The 19,830-nt window shown below is 38.0% G+C and overlaps 1 protein-coding gene and 1 non-coding gene across 5 annotated transcripts in view; both read left to right on the top strand.

Moving 5' to 3' along the window:
• prrc2b (proline-rich coiled-coil 2B) overlaps positions 1-19,830 on the top strand; it is a 66,713-nt gene that overhangs the window by 39,520 nt on the left and 7,363 nt on the right. For all 4 annotated transcript variants that reach the window (XM_052036870.1, XM_052036872.1, XM_052036869.1 and 1 more), the window contains exons 17-31: positions 581-801; positions 1,465-1,613; positions 2,317-2,497; positions 4,070-4,152; positions 5,334-5,561; positions 6,577-6,816; positions 8,569-8,655; positions 10,143-10,244; positions 12,097-12,289; positions 12,993-13,102; positions 13,441-13,568; positions 13,926-14,160; positions 15,873-16,052; positions 18,537-18,628; positions 19,283-19,388. In XM_052036870.1, the coding sequence (XP_051892830.1) occupies positions 581-801; positions 1,465-1,613; positions 2,317-2,497; positions 4,070-4,152; positions 5,334-5,561; positions 6,577-6,816; positions 8,569-8,655; positions 10,143-10,244; positions 12,097-12,289; positions 12,993-13,102; positions 13,441-13,568; positions 13,926-14,160; positions 15,873-16,052; positions 18,537-18,628; positions 19,283-19,388 (2,335 nt within the window). The remainder of the gene's footprint in view (positions 1-580; positions 802-1,464; positions 1,614-2,316; positions 2,498-4,069; positions 4,153-5,333; positions 5,562-6,576; positions 6,817-8,568; positions 8,656-10,142; positions 10,245-12,096; positions 12,290-12,992; positions 13,103-13,440; positions 13,569-13,925; positions 14,161-15,872; positions 16,053-18,536; positions 18,629-19,282; positions 19,389-19,830) is intronic.
• LOC127582323 (small nucleolar RNA SNORD62) lies at positions 3,637-3,722 on the top strand. The gene has a single exon (XR_007958098.1). It is a non-coding gene; the product is annotated as a small nucleolar RNA SNORD62 (small nucleolar RNA).

Below are 19,830 nucleotides of genomic sequence, written 5' to 3'. Positions count from 1 at the left end.
TCCAGTCCAAATGACTGTGATTATTAATTGACTAGTTATTAACTAGTTTCATTTCATCCCCCTCAAAACTCCTTTTTAAAAGCTTGAATATATTGCCAGTATGTATAGGTAACTAAGAATGGCACAGTTTTCGATCTATAAAATATACTTTAATGTACATTAAAATATATTTGTGGCAAATTTTTGATGTCCCTCTTCAAACACAAGTGTAAATAGCAAAGAAAGTTACCATTTAGAGAAGGAAATGGTTCCTTTATATATTGAATTTACTTTTTTTCCCCATAAAGTATAATTTACTTTATGGTGTTAATTTTTTTCCTTGTTTCTTCTTCATTTTAAAGTCCAGAGATTCCAAAATGTGAACTTGTATATCATTGCTGGCTTCTGTAACAAAGTAGTTCCAATGCTAGCTTTTATTTCTACTACCACATGAGAACAAATATTAAACTGCTACATTGTGCCATTACTCACAAGGAAATGAGGTAATCCAGTCAGTCTGAGAGTTGAGTTCAAGTTACATATTGGTGCATAGGGAATGGACATTTTGTGCTGTAGTTCACTAACCTTTTGACTTAAATAGGTATGTAGAAGAACAACTGTGTGATCAGATAGCAGTGAATGGAGGGAGTGTCAACACAGTGTATTGTGTAGAGCGTGTGGTTCCCAATGACCCAGCAGCTGTACAAAATGCAGTGAAGGACGTATCAAATAAAAAGAAGGAAAAAGATGTAAAGCCTGGTGTGAAAAAGCCAAAAGAGAAGACTGATGCTTTGGCCCAGTTTGATTTAAATAATTATGCAAGTAAGTACAGATATTTATATGCAGTTGCATTTAGCACTAAACATGGAAGTAAAGTTGCAAACTTCTTGTACTTCAGTTGTAGTACGGATTTATGTGCATCATCAGAGTTAGCTCTCACTTACACAATGTTTCTATTGATTCACTGTGAGTTTCAAATATACCGTCATTATAGATTTTCCTACAAGTGCTTGAAAGTAGTGTGTGAGAGAAAAGATCTTCATTTGTATAATGTATCTGGGTATGTCAGTGTTTCCCTGCTAATTTGAAGTTGCATTGTAAGAAATTTGGGAGTCAAGTTTCACAATTTGGGTAATTTCCCCAATGGCACAGAGATAATAATGAGATCTTTAGTTTAGTTGAGGAATAAGTATTGGATAGGGCAACACCTCTGCTGTTCTCTGAATAGGTACCTTGTCTGATGGGTGGTACCTCCAACTGATGTCAGTCTGGATCCTGTGGTCTACTCTCTCATATGGAACCTTAATGCAGACATTTCTTACTGAGCTAAAAATATTACCCAACGTGATGTGACAAACGCCTCTCAGTACAGTAAAGGAAACTTGCCTGCTGTTGCTACTCATGAGAAGTTTCTCTTTATTCACTGCCATCTGTACATTAATTAGTATATCAGTGGGGGCTTTCTGATGATTTATTTTCTTTAAGGTGTTGTCATTATTGATGATCACCCAGCTGTAGCTGTGGAGGAGCAACAGTCTGTGTCAACTGTGAATGATGGTTTTACTGAAGTAATCTCAAAAAAGCACCGTCGTTTGCTTGAAGAAGAGCGCAGGAAGAAAGAGCAAACTTTGCAGGTAAACAGGCTAGCTTCCATGATGTGAGTAGTTATTGTAAGCTAAGCAGTGTTCCATTCCTGCACATGGTTACTTATTGCAAAGTTATCAATGTGCTTAAGTTAATGTAATTTGCATTTTTATAATATATTTAATGTAATTAACATACTATCAGATTTGACAGCAAGCCACAAAGCATAATATTAGAATTCAAATAAATATTGATCAAAGAAGAAAGTTTTAAGAAGCTTCTTGAATGAGAAGAGTTACGGAGCTAATTCCAGAGCTAGGACCTCAACTGATGAATGTAGGAGCAGGACAAAGGAAGTCAGAAGCTCAAAAGGCCAGAATAAAAGGAAAGCAGAGATCTTAAAAGTTTCTTGGACACAGATTTGGGAGGTGGGTAATCTGTGAATGGATTTGGGCCCAATTTTGAGAATTTTAAATTTGAGTTGTTGATAGACCCATGAGGAAAGTGGATCTGTAAACATAATGGTGATGGAAGAAAGGGTCCGAGTTAGCATAAGGCAAAGGAATCATTGTAAGTGAAGGTTGTTTTTAAACAAAGCACTTTGTAGGAAGCAGAAGGAAGTATAATGTCTTTTTGCTTAGACATGGAACATGACCGGTAGTTTTTTTTGAGAGGGTATGGTTTGCATTTGAAGTGAGATTGGCTGGGGGGGGATATGAATTTCTCATTTTCACAGTTGGCCATTTAAACCAGGCACCTGGGAAAACTCGGAATGAGAAGAGCTGGACATCTTCATCCAAGATTCCTCCTCGTTTTGTTAAAAAGCAGCAGATTTCCAATGCAATAACTGAACAGACAGAAGAAAGCTCCTTCTCTAAGGTGCAATCCACATCCAACAGTCTAGGAACAGAGATCTGGGAGAACGCCAATGCAGGTAAGTTGGATACAAATGTAGAATCCATGCAGAATCTGGCTAGGTCAGACTTCTTTCAATCAATGAAAAAATGCATAGAACAAAGGAGGAATGGAATTATAATGAAGCTTTATAAAACACTAGTTAAGCTGCAACTGGGATACTACATTCAGCAGCACACAGTAGGAAAGATGTAAAGGCTTTGGAAGGGATGCAGAAGAGATTTACCAGAATTATTCCAGGGATGAGAGACTTAAGCAGTGCAAATAGACTAAAGAGGCTGGGGTTATTCTCCTTGAAACAGAACAGATTGCAAGGATAACTAGTTGAGACAGAATAGATGAAGAGAAACTGTTCCTTTTGCAGCAGGATGAAGAACAGGGGACTTGAACTGAAGGTGATTGGCAAAAGAACCATTGGAGACTTGGGGAGAAAAAGGTCTTTACATGACAAATGATTAGTGTTTGGAATATGTTACCAGGGGTATTAGTGGAGGCAGAGTCAACTGTAGTGTTCAGTAGGGAGCTGGATATGAAAGGAAACATTTGCAGGGCTATGAGGAGAGAGCAGTGGAGTGGGACTAACTGGATTGTTCTTACAGTGACCCTATGTGGACTTGATGAGCTGAATGGCCTCATTCCATGTAACAGTTCTGTGAATCAACATTTATTACCATTGAATTGTTTTAAAAAATGTGACAGCAAGGGGCTGCAGATGATGAAAATGTGAAGTTAAAGCAGAACATAGAACGTGGCCGATCAAACAGCATCAGCCTTTTAGTTTGATGACTTCCCAACTTTTTCCAGATGGGATGAAAAGTCATGGATCTGAGCTGTCAACTAACTTTCACATTAAGTGGTGCCTAAGATGCTCTTTCCAGATCGTTACAGAGATTTGGCCTTGTGTGGGTGCATCAGCAGCTGAAGTGCTATATTTTATAGGATGGAAATTGAAATGTAATATTTTGGTTCTTTACAAGTCTTTGGAAGCCAGAGTGTCAGATTAAAAAGCATATAAAATTTTCCAATTAACAAGGAAAGTATGATGTATTTCATTCTGGGAAATTTTAAATAAGGGTGTGGTGTTTATGTAAACAGTTTTGCACCATGTATTGTATTGATGTTTATGGATGGATATGAAGCCTGTCTTGCCTGTGTAGGTGTAAATGATGTTCCAATGGATCCTTCTGACCCTTCCTTTGGTATACTCAAGGAAGTGGATATGAGGAGGAAGATATACTGATACACCAACAAAAGAGAGTAATTGATAATCCAGTACTAAGCTAATCAAATGATTGAGAATGTTGTTTGTTATTTGTAAAATACATAAAATATGTCCATACATTTATAATTGAATGTTTGCAAATACACATATCTGAGTAGGCACTTGTTATTTAATTATAGTAGCAACCTGACAGTTCAGATCCAATATATTAAAAAAAAATTGTGTTTTTTCTTGCACGCATTACAGCATTCAATCACAGAAGATTAAACAGTTAAATTGATCTGGCTTTGTAATGAAGGAACACTAGTTACAGCCTCCATAATTGTATTGCGTAAGATTATTCTGAAAATACTTGTTTGTTTTATGCAGCCCTTCCTGTTCAGCCTACGAGCAGTGATGGTTGGGTGAAACCTTTGAATTCTTACCCAGGGTCCGAATCTACTTGCACTGAAGTAAGTATATTCACAAAGTGCGTGAACATTTATTGTTAGTGTAATAATAAATTACATAATATAATATAATTATTATTTATAATTATATAACATAATATACAATATATTTATTATTTACTTTGAGCCTATTCTGCCTTTCAGTTAATCTTATAAACTTCTTTCTTTACCTTTGTGGAATAAAGTTCCAAATTTGTTAGATAAAAAATTTTTTTAAAACTGCATCCATTGGAAATATGAAATAAAAGCACAAAACGCTGTAAACATTTCAGCAGGTCAGGCAGCATCTGCAGAAAGAGAAACAAAGTTAATATTTCAGGTTGAAGGCCCTTTGTTAGAACTGGAGAAGAGGGAAAGCAAGTTGGTGAGTGTGAACATAAGTTGCAAAATGCAGAGCTGTCGGACAGGTCACCCAATGCTAATAGAGAGAGGAAAAACTGAGTCAGTTTAATAGATGGAATGACCAATTCCGATAGAAACAGAGAAAGCAAGTTGTAGAATTCGATATCAAGTCCAGAAAGCTACAGTGGAGCACCCGCATTCAGTCTGCATTGGCAAGCTTCATGTTTCCTGCCACTTTAATTCTCTAGCCAGTCCCCCTATATCAGAATTGACCAGTCCATCTGTGATGTTGGCTCAATTTTCCACTTTCCATTAGCACAGCCTCGCTTGCTGGGCAAGTCCTACAGCTCTGTATTCTGCAACTTTTATGTTCCTTTGTGTTCTCACTCTCCAAACGCCCTTATTAATCCATCAACCAGATGACTTCATTTACAACTTTTACGTGACTCCACTTATCATAGATATTTCCTATGTCCTGTCTCTGCCACATAAAGTTACCTTTTTTTGACCTTTTTTCCAGTTCTGATGAATGGTTTCTAATTTGAAACATTAATTGGTCCACTTTCCACAGATGCTACCTAATCTGCTGAATGTTTCCAGGATTTTCTGTTTTTATTTCAAACTGTTGTACATCTTTTCAATATGTGCATCTATCAGGTGATATAGAGAAGCAGCGTTGGTGTGCAATCCATGACTCATTGACATTTTTCGCATTACCTTTTTGAAGAAAGACAACCTGGCAAATGCATCAAGTGTATGTCAGTGTAGAAACACTGTAGATGCCAGTTTGTATCTTTTTAGTTTTAAGCTATGGTTAATTATTTTGGTATTATTTCTGGTAGAGTTTCAAGGCAAGTCAACCCGACAGTGGAGTTGAACTCAGTGCTGATTCCCAAGGTTCATCTGCAACATCATCGCAGCGAAGCTCACCTTATGGTGCGCTTAAGCCAGAGGGAGGTGTAATGACTGAAGTCAACGGAGCCAGTGCAGACACATCAGTAGATAAATCGAATGGGAAAACAGAAGATCCCAAGGAACCACGGCAAAAGTCAGAAAGACCAGAGAACAAGGTAGCATAGTATTCTGGGGAAAAAAATTACTCAATACTGTACTAGCTCATGTTTCAGTTGGTCAGTTGCTCATATGGGTTCACGTGTGGGTGGTTCATGGAGGTCATCTGGAGCAATCAGAAATGGTTACCATCTTATTGAGAGGCAAAATGCCTGTTTGAATTAACTAATGTAAAGATCAAGGTGCACAGCACAGAAATATTGAATGCACGCAATGGCACTAAAAAGAAAGCTTTTGCTAAAATGAGTTGCAGGAAGAAAGAAGAACACAAAGCTAAGGCCTGTAAATGAGGATAAACTACAGAAGGCTGAAAAAAATTTGAAGGTAGTGGAAGAGTGAGTTTGAGTTAATTTGGTGAATCATAATATCCAACCCTCAAAAATTGCAAGGATTTGGATAACTTGGTGAACTGACTTGATTTGCTTTATTGATGAGAATATTTTGGGAAGCTGATCTCTTCTGTGGGATTACTTTACATAGGTTTATACTGTGTTGAGAGGGCATAGAATGGATGTGATGATCTCACTGGATTTAACAATATTATGCCATTGTAGCGGTTGCTACCGCGGAATAAAACAAGACTCTACTCGGAGGATTGCCAAACAGAACTGGTTTATTTTCCCGCCTTGTGCGGGCCCTTTAAGGGAGAAAAACTCCCGCCCAAAAAAACCGGCAATGACGTAAGTCCTACGTCATCAGGACTTTCCCGCGCGCGGGTTCTCCCCGTCGCTCGGAAAGACGAGGCCCGCCGCCACCTTGGGCCTCGTCGCTCCGACGCCGCGCGACCCGACTGCCGAGCCGGTTCGCCCGACTAGACGGTGAGTCGCCACACCATGATTTTTTTTTGGCTGCAACGATTCGTGTCCCCTTCAAGGTTATATGGTCATTTGCTGAATGTTGAAGCGTTATGGTGCATCCTGAATGAAGCAGATAAGTTGTATAAATGAAATGCTTTCTTTCTAGTATTTAGTCACATAATAAAGTGATTTTATTTACCCTTTTGTGTTAAAAAAGGTTCCAGAACCAGCTGAAGGGCAGAACAAAGACCACAAGCCTGGACCAATAGGAAATGAACGATCCCTAAAAAACAAGAAGGCTAAGGAGTGCCTGGAACCAGAGGGAGCAGAGCGAAGTGATGGGGGCATTAGTTCGAAAACGGCAGCAGATAACAGAACAAATTCCAAAACAGGTCTGGATTTACACGTAGAATCTGTCATTCCAGTTCCTCCGATAGAGTTTGGAGTGAGCCCGAAGGTAAGTTCAAACTGAAGATTGAAATTATAGCTGGTGATATTGTCTCTCATCTTTCAGTTGTCATTGTGTAACACTAGAGTGTGTAATTTATGCTAATGTTATGAAATCACTGAAATCACAAAACAATTGCTTAGAATATTTAGTGACACATTAATAATGTGTTTAAGTAATCCTTAGTTAGCACTATACATTGCAGATCAAGAGAGGAAGAGAGACTGAAAAAGAAATGGGTGTATTCCACACACACAATATATATTGGAGGAATGGGTTATTTGGCCTTAATGGTTTGTGCTGGTGTTTAGACTCGTGAGTCTTCTCCCAGTCGTCTGCCTCATCTCATCCTCTCTGCATATTCTGAATGCCCTCATACTAGACCAACTTATTGTATCTGCATTAACCATTCCCAGCAGTGGTGAATTTCACTTTCTAGCACTCTTTAAAAGACGTTTTTCACTGTTTCCCTATTTAAGTTGTTAGTAAGTATGTTGTATTTATAGCGTCTCGTTTATCATTCTCTCACATTTGGAACTTCGTCTCCCCAAGTGACCTGTCCATGATACATAAGACATCATAATTCAATCTCCAGGGACATTGAGTTATGATGTCTTAAGTATCATGGTTTTAGTAACCTTTTCCAGCTCACCTTCATGTCTTCACTTTTCTAAAGCACCAATCAGTTCATCCTTTCTTGTTTAAACTCTCAGTTCAGGTACCATCTTTTTGGCACCATCTTCTGTGCTTCACTGTCCTTTGAGACTGGAACTGTAGACGGTCCTTCATGCATGGCTGTCTGGAATGTTCAATGACTTCATTGCTTTTGAATTCTGCCCTTCCAGAGGGAGATCCTCATATTTTATGTTCTTTTAATTGCTATTTGAACTTGGTTTGCTGAGTTATTTCACCTGGTCTTTTGAAAATGCATTATAATTAAAAAGAACTCCAGGGACATTGAGTCATGATGTTTAAGTATCATGCTTCACCATGCTTTTTACTGAGCAGCTGCTTAATCACCTGAGATGAGCAAAAAAAAATCAGTTTGATGAGGGCAACTTGAGAGAGAGAATTCAGATAATGGTGATGTGCTTATCTGCTCACCCTTTCACATTCTTGCTTAGCTACAGACTTGGTCAAGTGACCACAAAGATCACAATTGTATACTACAACACCAGGCTTTTGGACCTTCAGCGAGCTTCAGTTCCGTACCTTGTAGATCTAAATCTACTTCTGTTGGCTCTATCCACAGACAGAAGTGTACAATTAAATTCTCTCCACACAAGTCATGATAGCTTAAGCATCATGATCCCCAATGCTATTCAGTCATCAGAAGCTGTTTAGTCTATTCGGAGTGCAAAAAAAATGAGGGGAATTTACAGGAGAAAATACGTTAATACATGATATTGTATGTTTTCTGTCAATGGTGAGTGATGGATGAACAAAATTAATTTTTCTTGATTTACTTTCCTGTAGTCTTAATTTTAGTTGCACTAACACTGGTCTGGAATTTACAGCAGAATTGAAAAGAAATTGGATTTCTTGCAGGCACTTAATATAGGGTTGTTCCCAATGCAGCTTTTATTTGGTGACATGGGTCGGGTTATTGTTTAGTTAACTCTGTAATTTTTATGGACGTCTGAGTCAATGATGTATGCAGTGGATAATGTTTAAGGCTATTCTATGTCCTGACGGTCTGTGTGGCTGTTGATAGTTGTGTGGGTCTGTTAAACTGAGAAAGTTACTTGTTTGTTGTTTTAGGATTCTGATTTCACTTTGCCACAGAATTCAGTGCCGAATCCCGTTTCCAACTCGATCACTAAATTGCAGGATGTATTGGTGAACAATGTGAGTACTATACTCTGAAGGGATTGCTGCATCAAATTTCCAATTCCCTATAGAGCTTCAAGACCAAACAATGGAAATTCATTTGTAATTTTTAATTCTGATTTAAATATATTAAAGCAATAGTTTTTCACTGCTTGCCTTCAAAATGCCATTTCGTTCAACCTTTCTGAAATTTCCACATGCAACTTTTCTGAAGTTACAAAAGCTTTTTAAAATATTAAATGGAATCATTACACCTAATCAGACCGGAAGGAACATAATAAAACTTCATAGAACTACAAAGGATATCTGGCCCAGCTGTAGACCATTTGGCCCAAAGCCCATGCTGGCATGTAAGCTCCACTTGAACTTCCTTTTGGTCTTCCCTCATTTAAATCTATCAGTGTAACTCTCTATTCCCCTCTCCTTGTGTGGGCACGTATACAAATTAGGCACAGGAGTATGCCGCATGGCCCCTTAAAAAACCTGCTTTGCCATTTACTAAAATCATTGCTGATCTCCTTTTGACCTGAATTCTATGTTCCTGTCTACCCGTGGTAACCTTTTACTCTGTTGCCTGTCAAGAATTCATCTACTCCTGCCTTTTTAAAAACAAATATTTAAAGACTTTCTTCCTCAAAGAGCGGTGGAAGCAGAGTTTCAAAGACTCACTAGCCTCAGAGAGAATTTTACCTCATCTGTGACTTAAATTGGAAACCCCATATTTTTGAACAGAGACTCTATTTCTAGATTCTCCCACAAGAGGAAACGTCACTTCCATATCCATGCTGCCAAACCACTCAAGTTTTTGTGTTTCATTCGAGTCAATTCTCATTTTCTAAATGTGAGCAGATTCAAGCCTAGCTTCTCAAACCTTTCTTCATAAGACAACTTGCCCATTTCAGATATTAGTCTTGTAAGCCATCTCTGAAGTGCTTCCAGTGCATTAAAATTCTTCCTTAAATATGGAGACCAATCCTGTATACAGTACTCCATTTGTGATTTCACTAATATCCTTTATAAGTGATGTATAAGCTCCCTATTTTTGTATTCAGTTACAAACCCTAACCCAGATCCCCCTGCGTCTCGTGGAATTGCTGAGCCTCACCCTAAAAGTGTGTATACTATTGGCTTCAACCACTCTCTGAGATGGGGAGTTTCCCATTCTGACCATTCTTGTGAGTAGATATGTTTTTTATATTGATGTGTCTTCCTCAAAAGTGAAAACATTCTCTCTGCTTCCATTCTATAAAGGTTCTTCATAATATTAAGGATTTCTGTTAGATCGTCCCTTAGCCATCATTGCTCAAGAGAAAAGAGGTCAATCTCTTTGTTCTTTCCTGATATACAGTATATACCCTTATATTTGTGGAAATGATGAAGCATCCCTTAGGTTATCTGGGATTTCTCTGTTACTGTTCTCGATAGTTTAAGCATAGGTCATATATTTTTCAATATTGATGCAAAGATGAACTGAAGTCCTTATTTAGTACTCTGCTGTTTTTCAGGTGACACTGAGCCAGTCAATCCCTATTCTGCGACGAGAGCATCTCCAGCAGGGTCCCAACCTCACTCCTGTTTCTCTACCAAGCACGGACCTTACATTAAAGGTAGGTTGGAATAAATGATTGCTCCATGTAATGTCTGATACCTCAACTTTTTATATCATTCGGCACAGGATGACCATAGTTCATCGTGTCTATGCTGGCCTTTGAAAATGCTGTTCAATATAGTCATTTAACCTTGCAAATTATTTTTCTTCAAATGCATATTCACTTGTCTGTTGAAAGTTCCTGTGGAATTTGTTCCATCGTTTTTATGGAGTTCCAGGTTGCAACCTTCTTTTGAAATAATTTCTGCTTGTTATCCCTCTGATTCTTTTGCCATTTATTTTAAATCTAATGATTACTAGTCCACTTGCCAGAAGAAACTGTTTCTTCCTACTCTATCAAAACCCCTTAAAATCTTTGAATACCTCTATTTGACCTCTTTTAAGGATTTGTTTTATGCTAAGTAAACCAGCTTCTTCATTGTCCCCGTATAATTGAATTTCTAAATTCCTGGTAAAGCTCATCAGCAATCTCTTCAGACTTTTATCGATTCCTGAAATGTTGTGCCCAGAATTGTACACAGAAGACTGCTAAGATCTAAACAATAATTTGAAATGGGTTAACAAGACTTCTTAGTTTCTTGTACTTGTTGGCTAAATTTACATAGGTAAGCACACCCATGCTATTTCAGCTGTCCTTGTCACTTGAACACTGGAGGATTTTTGCACCCCTAGATTCCTCTGGTTTTGTATATCCACTCAAAATAGTACTATTTAGATTACGCTGCTTATTCATGTTTTCCTCTCACTTAGCTGCATTAACTTGCTTCTGCCCTGTCTCTGCTTCTGTGATCCTTTGTGTCGAAGCTTAACTATCCAGCCCAGACCACAGTTCTACTTTAGCTTTAATTTCTTAGTTGTTTATTTATCCTAATTGGCTTTCACAGGTCAGATTTTAGAAAGTGCTATGTGCTTGATGCTTTTAAAGGAAAAGGCAGACCAATCAGGTCTCAGAACCACTTATTTCCTAATTTTTGCTTAACAACTACCCACCTTGATTCTGTAATCCTTAATAGACTAGTGTAACAGAAGTCTAGACTAGTGTAACAGAAGTCTGTCAATTTTAGTTATAGAAATTATAGTTGACCCCAGCCTCAGTAGCATTCCAGATTTACGATACTCTTGAGTGTTGCCTGAATTCAGTCACAAACTACCTGCCTTAATTTTAACAGAATGCTCCATTTTTTTTGTGGTTTCTCTCCACCAAAGGAAATGGCTTCTTTTAATTTCTTATTGAAAGTAGGTTTTGCCACCTCCTGTTGGATGACTGCTAGTTCAACAGGCAGGTTTTAACGAGTGAATGGTGCAACCTTACAGATCGCTCACCTGGCACTTAGCAACACTATCTCTTAGGAAAGGCAAAACCACACAATTGCCAAATCTGGGGGAATTTTATGTGGTTTTGAAGAAGAATGTGAATGTGGTTTTGAAGAAGAAGCCTTTTCAGATGTTTAAAGAAGTTTTAGTAGTATTGAGATTAATTGTGTTGACTTAATAGGGGGCCACGTTGAAATGAACTAACTGCAAAGCTCTGACTATTTTTAACTTGTGTCTATACCACTTATTTTAAAACTGCAAGATGAAAAAAAAACAGATATTTAGGGGTGGACCTTTCTGGATGAATGCTTCATTTAATTTTTTTGGGTGCAATTTTAAAATGAAACTTCAAGTTGTTCTTGCTTGTGAACTGCTATCCCCAATCACTGTTTTTTTGAAACAGCCTGTATACTTGTGACTAATATCTTGCAAGTGAGTGTGTTGATTAATCATGGTATTTGGGAGAAGGTGCCTTTATGTTTTACAGTTTTCAGTCAGTATTTCTGAATCTTAGACTATTTTCAATATTTGAATAGATGGAGTCTGCCCGCAAAGCCTGGGAAAATTCTCCCAATGTTGCTGAGCAAAATTCTCCTGGTAGCAGTAGTGCCAGTACACAGACTCCATGTAACACTGGCCCACCTAGTGGAGTAGGCTACAGCTCAATTGGATGTTCTTCTGTGCCACCTATGCCTATGGTGTCAGTTGCACCTTCAGTATCTTTGCCAGGTATGTGATTTTCTGTGCTTATTGATATTAGTGCTTGCCTTTTGATTACCTTAAAGGGCGGCTTGACTCTTGATTCTGGTAGCTAAATTATCAAACATCATTAAAGTATAGGCAAGATTGCTCTGTGTTTTCTTGTTAACATGTATTCTGTCAGGTTATCATAAAACAATATTAATTAAACATTAGTTGTGGGAAAGAAGCCTCTTGGATCCCCTCAGCCAAAGATTGCATGTCAGTGACTAATTCCTGTTGGCTTAAATCATTAGAGTAAACCATGCAGATTAAGTACCTACAATATGTGTTTGCTAGTTTAAAAGAAAGATGCTAAATATATAAATACTTACGGACATGGCTGTTCTTTGGAGCACAGCACAGATTTCCCAGGATTCTATCTATCACGTAAACTGGGTAATGGTTTACTTTATAACCGAAAACAAACTAATACTTATTACAAAAATGAATTTGCTTTACAAATTGAGCTGCTTTGTTTTGAAGAATGTCCTTCTCCATTAGTTTGTGTCATTAAGTCAAATCCACTTTTGCTGTTAAAACTTTAGATTTCCAGTGATTGTGAGGAGTGTGTGTTTCACCATTTTCTCACAATACATCATTTTAAGAAAGTAACATTTTGTTTTTAACTTGTTCTCTGTAAGTTGGACATTGAACCTGCAAATAGGAGAAACAGTTTCTTGTGATTTTTCAGGGAGCCATATTTCTCCTTTGTACATGGATGGCCACGTTTTTGCCAGTCAAACACGACTCCTTCCTCAATCAATTCCACAACAGCAAAGTTTCCAGGCTGGACTTTCTCAGGTGATGGTAGAGTTTTCATTCATGTTTTTAAATGAAAGTCCCATTATCTGTATTTGCAACTTGAGGTGTGAAAATCTTTGCAGTAATGGTAGTTTGTGCCAGCACCTACTGCCTTCTGAATGTGGTGGTGTTCTAAAACACTGGCACTATTCAGGTGTAGCAGTTTGAGTTCTTTTGAGACACTGTCATAGTGAGGCACTGTATAAGTTGGCAGCTACCAGTATTTCCAGTTAAAATAATTTAACTTCTTCCAGGGATTGTGGGGTAAAAATGAAGCATTGTCAGTTGTAACAGGATGCAGTGCTTGTTATCATGGTTTGTTGCTTTTCTTTCTTTAGGCTGCTGCAGCACATCAGATTCCAATGCCTGTGCATACATCCTTACAGGCCCAGGCACCCCTTGGATTGAGGAATGGACTGCCTGTCTCCCAATCCCAAGAAATGTTTGGTTCAATGCAGCCGTTCAGGTACTAGTCATACCATGTCAAAGTAATGTACAAGTGTTGAGCCCCACCATCCTATAATGAACATAAATGTGTTTTCAGCTGCTCAATAAATTTGCTGGGGCAATAGCAAGCAAATAAAGTTGTACTTAATTTCTTAAGCGCAATTAAAAGTTGCCATGTCTCTTTCTTCAATGCTTACTGTGCTTTAAAGTTTGATTGCAGTGGATTTTTTCACCTTGTGATAAATGAGATGCCATGAAAAGATTTTTTTTCTGTTTAATTTATTGATCGTTTCGGTCAATTCTTTTTTTTTCTTTGTGTATGTGTGTATCTGCACAGACAGAAATACAATTAATTGGAAGTTGATCTTGTTCACAGGTCACAAGTATACATGCATGCCAGTCTGTCTCAGCCATCCACAATGGTCTTGTCCGGGGCTCCTCTGAAAACTCCATATACAGCTTTCCCTGCAGTTCCAACCTCTGATATGGTAAAACCACAGCCAGGATCTCACTATCAAGCAATTGGAGGAAATCAGACCCTCATGTATGAAAGTCAACTAAACCAACCTGGACTCACCACTTCACAGATCATGGACTCTCAGCTGATACAGGTTTAAGAAGTTAATGTGATCTTTGTTCAGAAAAAAAATATGCAATTTTATTTTAGTAGTAACCTGTTGCCATCAAAAATTTTAATCTTAAAGTTTTTACTTGTGATGTCACTGCTTTGAACTCAATGCTTTGTACTTCTCAATAGATCTGTTGCTGCCATGTAGCATTCATTTAAAAACATTTATTCATATGATGTCTTTAAATTAATTTGGGTTATTGGTGTGAATTATGTGTAAACTATGTTCTTTTTATCTGTGGTCACACGGATTTACCTTAGAAAAAAATGCATTGGCTTTTTATTCAATTGACTCCTCTCAGAGAAAAATGTGTGAAGATATTGTAGTCAAATTCAAGTTGATCCCTGCTTTGGAAGAAGTAGCCTCATTAACATTTTGAGGGCTTAACAGGATAGATGATACAGAGTTCAGGTGACAACTGAACTTAAGATACAGAATCAGCCATGATCTTATTGATTAATGGTGCAGACTCAAGGGGCCCTGTGGCCTTCTGTTTCTTATGCTGAGAAGCTGATTCTCCTGACTGGAACCTAAAATCAGTCTGGTTTCCCCTTGGTGCTCCAGTTTTGTCCTTCATTCAAAAGGTGTCTTAGTAGGGCAGCTGGTTACTATAAGTTGCTCCTGATGTAGCTGGGTGGCAGGAGAATCAGATGAGGGGTTATTGGTGGGCATGTGAGAGAGAAACGGTTACAAGAAATTGTGAGAATGGAAATACTCTGAGCTAGCATGGACTCGATGGACTGAATGGCCTCCTGTGTTGTGACAAAATATGAGAAGGTTGTTGTAAAGTGGGAGGTGCCTCATCGTGGAAAAACTGAGAATGAAGAAAATCAAAAGTAGCACTAAGTGGGGAGAAAAACAAATATAGTGCAGCACACCCATATAATACAACATTAGCATAATGACTCAAGTCTCACTCTTGGGTGTTTTACTACCATTGGATTTTGCCAGTAGGTAAACAAAAAAAAATCATCTGGTATTAAGTACAGGAAGTCCTTCAGTCCTCAAGCATGTTCCTCTATTCAGTTAGAATATGCTAGATGTGTAACTTCACTCCAATTCCCTGCTTCCCCCCCCTCCCCACTGTTCCAGCCCGTCTTGACTGAATTACTTTTCATGTCCTGGTTTGAAAAAATATGACCATCTCAGATCTAAGGTGGTTAAATCAGATAACATCTATTGGTCTTTGTGATTGAGGCTCCAACTTTCTGCTATTCATTGCATATGGGCATCACTCCAACTTCTCTCCTGAATGACCTGACTCTGGCTGGTCCCCTTGGTCAAGAGTCCAACCAACAGAAAAGTCTCTCAATTTTCCCCCTTTTGTTTTAAATCTTAAAATAGCAACCTTCTCCATTTCTGTGCATACAGACCTACAATTTCTTGTTGATTTAATCCCTAGCTGTTTCATAATACTCTTTTGTTCATTAAGAGGGTTCAAAATACAGGTTTCTTTTCTTGAGTGAAAATTAGTATTCACTGAAAATGGTTTGTATACTATGATGTGACATCGGATTATTTTTAAATGGGAAACTTTTTTTACTTCCCATGGCACAGGCATTTTTAATTATGAAAGTGGTAGATTTCTAGTGTGCATGCAGCATACTGAATCTAATGCGTGTATTGCGTAACTTGCGTTGGTATAATTCAATTCAAGTATTAAATTAACTTTATTTTCCTTCCTGTTTTTGCAGGTGACCATGTCTATGCCTGGATCCCAATTGTCGCTGCCCAGATTTGGCTCAGGCCAGCAACAATTAATTGCATTAACTCAGTCCATTCAGCTTCCCCAAGCGCAGAGCTTGAGTGTTGGAGGGACCAGAAGACTCCTGCCCCCAGGATCACAGCCTCCTATTCTACCTACTGGCAGAGAGGTCAGATTGATTGCTTTAATTTTGGCCCAAGTGGAGATTTTTTAAAAATGGCAAAGCTAAACCAAGCTGTTTAGGCCAACTGTTCTGTGTTGGTGCTCATCAAATCCATGAGCAATCACCTTCGTTCATATATCTGTCTTGTTCCCATATCTATGTAACTCCAGTTCATTTATCTTTCCATCTAACCATAGATTAACATGTTTTATGAACAGGAAAGGTCCTAAAGATTTAGAGGCTGTTGAATTTTTGTAAGAAAAAATTGAACCAAGTAACAAAAACCGCGTCATTGGAAGGAAAATACAGAGAAAAAGATCAGAAAGATACAAGTTTATCAGAAACTGATCTGTAAAAGATAATTCATGTTCAATAAATCTATTGAATGTTGCGGAAAATGTAGCTAAGCACGCAGAGGATCTGTTTTAATTAGACTTTGAGTTTCTGGCCAGTAATAGTAAAGACCAGATCGTGGCATGGATGGATGGTTTGTTGAAGCAACAAATGTAAGAATATGTTTTTCTAGAAAAATTTGATGGTGGACCTCTCATCCTCTATATACCTGCAGGTTGAATGTGGTCACAGATGGAAATTGACTGTCAAAAAAATACTTAAATTGCTCTGAAGTGTTTTGAAATGTCATTTTTTTTATTTCCCAAAGATCTTCGTTGGCCCTAATTGTGATGTTGTTGAAACTGCAGCACCACTTAACAGAACCATCATCTAAATGTAGGGATGAAAGTGTGCCCATTATTTGAAATAAGCTTAGTGTATTTGTGTAATACCCACAATTTGTCCAGTTGAGTGGGACAGTGCATGCCATGTCCACTCTCCCTCAACATTATCTCCAGAACCCCAACTCTGTTATCTACAAGGTCATCCAAAGTCAGGTTGGACATATCCATGGACATAACCAACTGTGCCCAAACCATTCTTGTCCATCTCTGTGTCTTTGATTGTACTTTTCTGATTTCCACAGTTTAATCCAACAAAATATTGGAAAAAACAAATCCATCAATGCTCACCCAAACTTGCTCACAAGGATTCCCCCTCTTCTCTGGCCATCGTTGCAGGCTGAACCAGATTTTTGCAACTTTGCCACGCTACTTTACCCAGAGATGAAGTTTACTTCACTTCTGTCACCAATACTGCCTTTTTCTATTTCAGTGATGTTGGCCACTGATACTGCTTCTAGTCACCTGCTGCTGAAATCACTCACTAACCTTCTGATAACTCAGGTCTCATTAATCAAATACTCTCCTGGTTGGCTGTCCACCTTCATAAATACGAGCTCATTGAAAATAACTGTTACCTGTTTCCTCACCTACACTAAATCATGCTTGCTCCTCATCCTTGTGCTCATTGAATAAGTGGCCTCCTGTTATAACACATTGAAACTAAAATTTCACCCTTGTTTCCCAATCCCTTTACGGGTTCACCTTTTGCTACCTCTGTAACATTCTGCAACCCTACAAACTTCCAAGAATTCTGTGGTCCTCTGGCCTCTTATCCACTCCCACTTTCTTTTGTCCCTTCATTGGGGTCAGATCCTAAAGATACAGACCATGGCTTTGCCTCTTTGACAAAGCTCTCTGTCAGCCCTCCTAATATCACTTTGGTGTGTCATTTTTCAAAGGTATGCTATTTTATTACTGGACTCTTGATTTTGGAACGATTTGAAATATTTTCTAATCAGTGCCAATCAGCAAAACATTTCAGAGGCTGGAAGTATTAAAAAGAATATTCAAAAGATACTATAACGTGAGGGGTTATTTGAGTGTAAATCACAATAATTTGACTACATATTTGTGATTTGGGTCTACTAGAAACTTGCATATTCCTTAAAACAAAACCATTATCTTTGGCATAGCAGCTTGCAAGTATAATGGAAAATATTTCAAAATTTGCAACACCCGGCCTCCTTTTTCCCAGTGGTTGAGTGGCCTAAAGTAAAGGGCAATGGATTTAATGAAAGGCACTAAAAATAAATAGCAAGATGAACTTCTTTACACTGAGAGTTTTGTGTCTGGGATTCATTTCCATAATTGGTGTTTGAGGCAGGAATGAAGTCGGCATTTGAGTTTTATGGGACAGGTGTTGAAGGAAAGTTGAATGGAGAGTTATGGGAACAGGTTATGGAAATAGGATGATTTGGCTGGCATGGAATGAAATGACCATTACTGACTATTTATGCTGATGTGCCTGTTTCAGTCTCTGCTTTATCTATGTAAATGAACACTGAATAAAATTCAAAAGAAATTAAACTAAGTCCTTAAGGAAAGTCATTATATGTTACAGACTAAAAGCAAAGGGCAGGAGTGGAGATTTTCAGTGTCAGTCTAGTACTGGTGCAAGACAAGTATAATGAACTTAATTGCAGTATTGTATGATTGTGAATTACTAAAGCTACAAAGTGCTGTATTTATGTAAACATATTGCTATAAGTAGAAGTTAGCATCATGTCAAAATCTTTTAAACTTTTTTTTTCAGATTCCCCAAATGGACCTAAAAGCATTTCAGTTTGCAGACAACAAACAGATTTCCTCTGGGATCTCTGGCAGTCCTGTACCAAACCTCTTCAGGTAGCTTCCTTTTGAAAAATGTTTAGGAAAATATTTGTGTTTATTTTTAAGTACAGTGTAAATTTGTCTTATAATAGGATTATGATTTATACAGTTTATGTCAGGATCTGATCGTTTAAACTGTTGTTTCATTACCATGTGTAATAAATCGGAAGTTGCTTTTTTAATGAATGGACTGTGGTTCCATGCGTAGCTCTTAATTTCACTTTAATTTGATCTAAGCAAATAGGAATGGAGTTGAACTTACTAATTATTATGTGGATTGTTGACATTTTATTTCAGTATAATAATGACTTGTTCACATTTTGGCAGCACATATTTATGCTGTGGTTATTAAGATACTGATACCCAAATAAAGCAAAAGTAAAGATTGACCCCAGGAGTTCAGCATCAAATGGGGAGGAGAAAATAAATTTAAAACAAAAGATTTGTACCACAACTGGTGAGGGAACATTTCATATACATACGTAAAATTGGCCAGTGACTGGACAATGGAACTTGACCAAAGGAAAATTTAATCAAATTAGATAGTGTTTATAATTTCATGAACCATTACATCCTGTGCTATTTTGCACATGTCTGTTAAAGATAAGAAAGATTCAGGGTTGGCATCCATTTGTGCTTCAGTGTGCACCTGTTAATTTTGCTTTTCAGACCCAGTTGCTCTAGCCCAAGTGGGAAAACTTCTGGACCTGGACCAGCTGCTAACACAATGGGCCTAAATATTCCAGGAGCTATCCAGGGCCACTATGCCCAACAGGTTTGTGAATCTACCTGTGGATACTACTTTGATGTGAATGTAAAAAAAAGAGTGCACAAGGTCTTTTGAATAAAAACTGATGATGCGGAGATGCAATTAATACATCATAAAAACTTATAAGAGGAGAAGATGTTTCAGTCATTTCCCCTATTAAGCTTCGGAACTCCAGTGGATACAAGCCCACTCTATCCAATCCAGCCTCATAAGACGATCTGCCCATTCCAGGTATTCAGCCAGTAAACCTTTAAATTACTTCCAACATTCTTGCATCCTTCCTGAAGTAGGGAGATCAATAATGTACATGGTACTACAGAAGTGGTCTCATCGGTCTCTCTATAACTGAGTAATTACCTCTCTGCTTTGTATTCAATTCCTCTAGCAATAAATAATATAATATAAATTGAAGCAGGAGTTGGTCTTGCCTCTGCTTTACCATTCACTA

The sequence above is a fragment of the Pristis pectinata genome, chromosome 23 (genome assembly GCF_009764475.1).
Source record: "Pristis pectinata isolate sPriPec2 chromosome 23, sPriPec2.1.pri, whole genome shotgun sequence".
In the NCBI taxonomy this organism is placed as follows: Eukaryota; Metazoa; Chordata; class Chondrichthyes; order Rhinopristiformes; family Pristidae; genus Pristis; species Pristis pectinata.
This window is presented reverse-complemented; position numbering and strand designations above follow the sequence as displayed.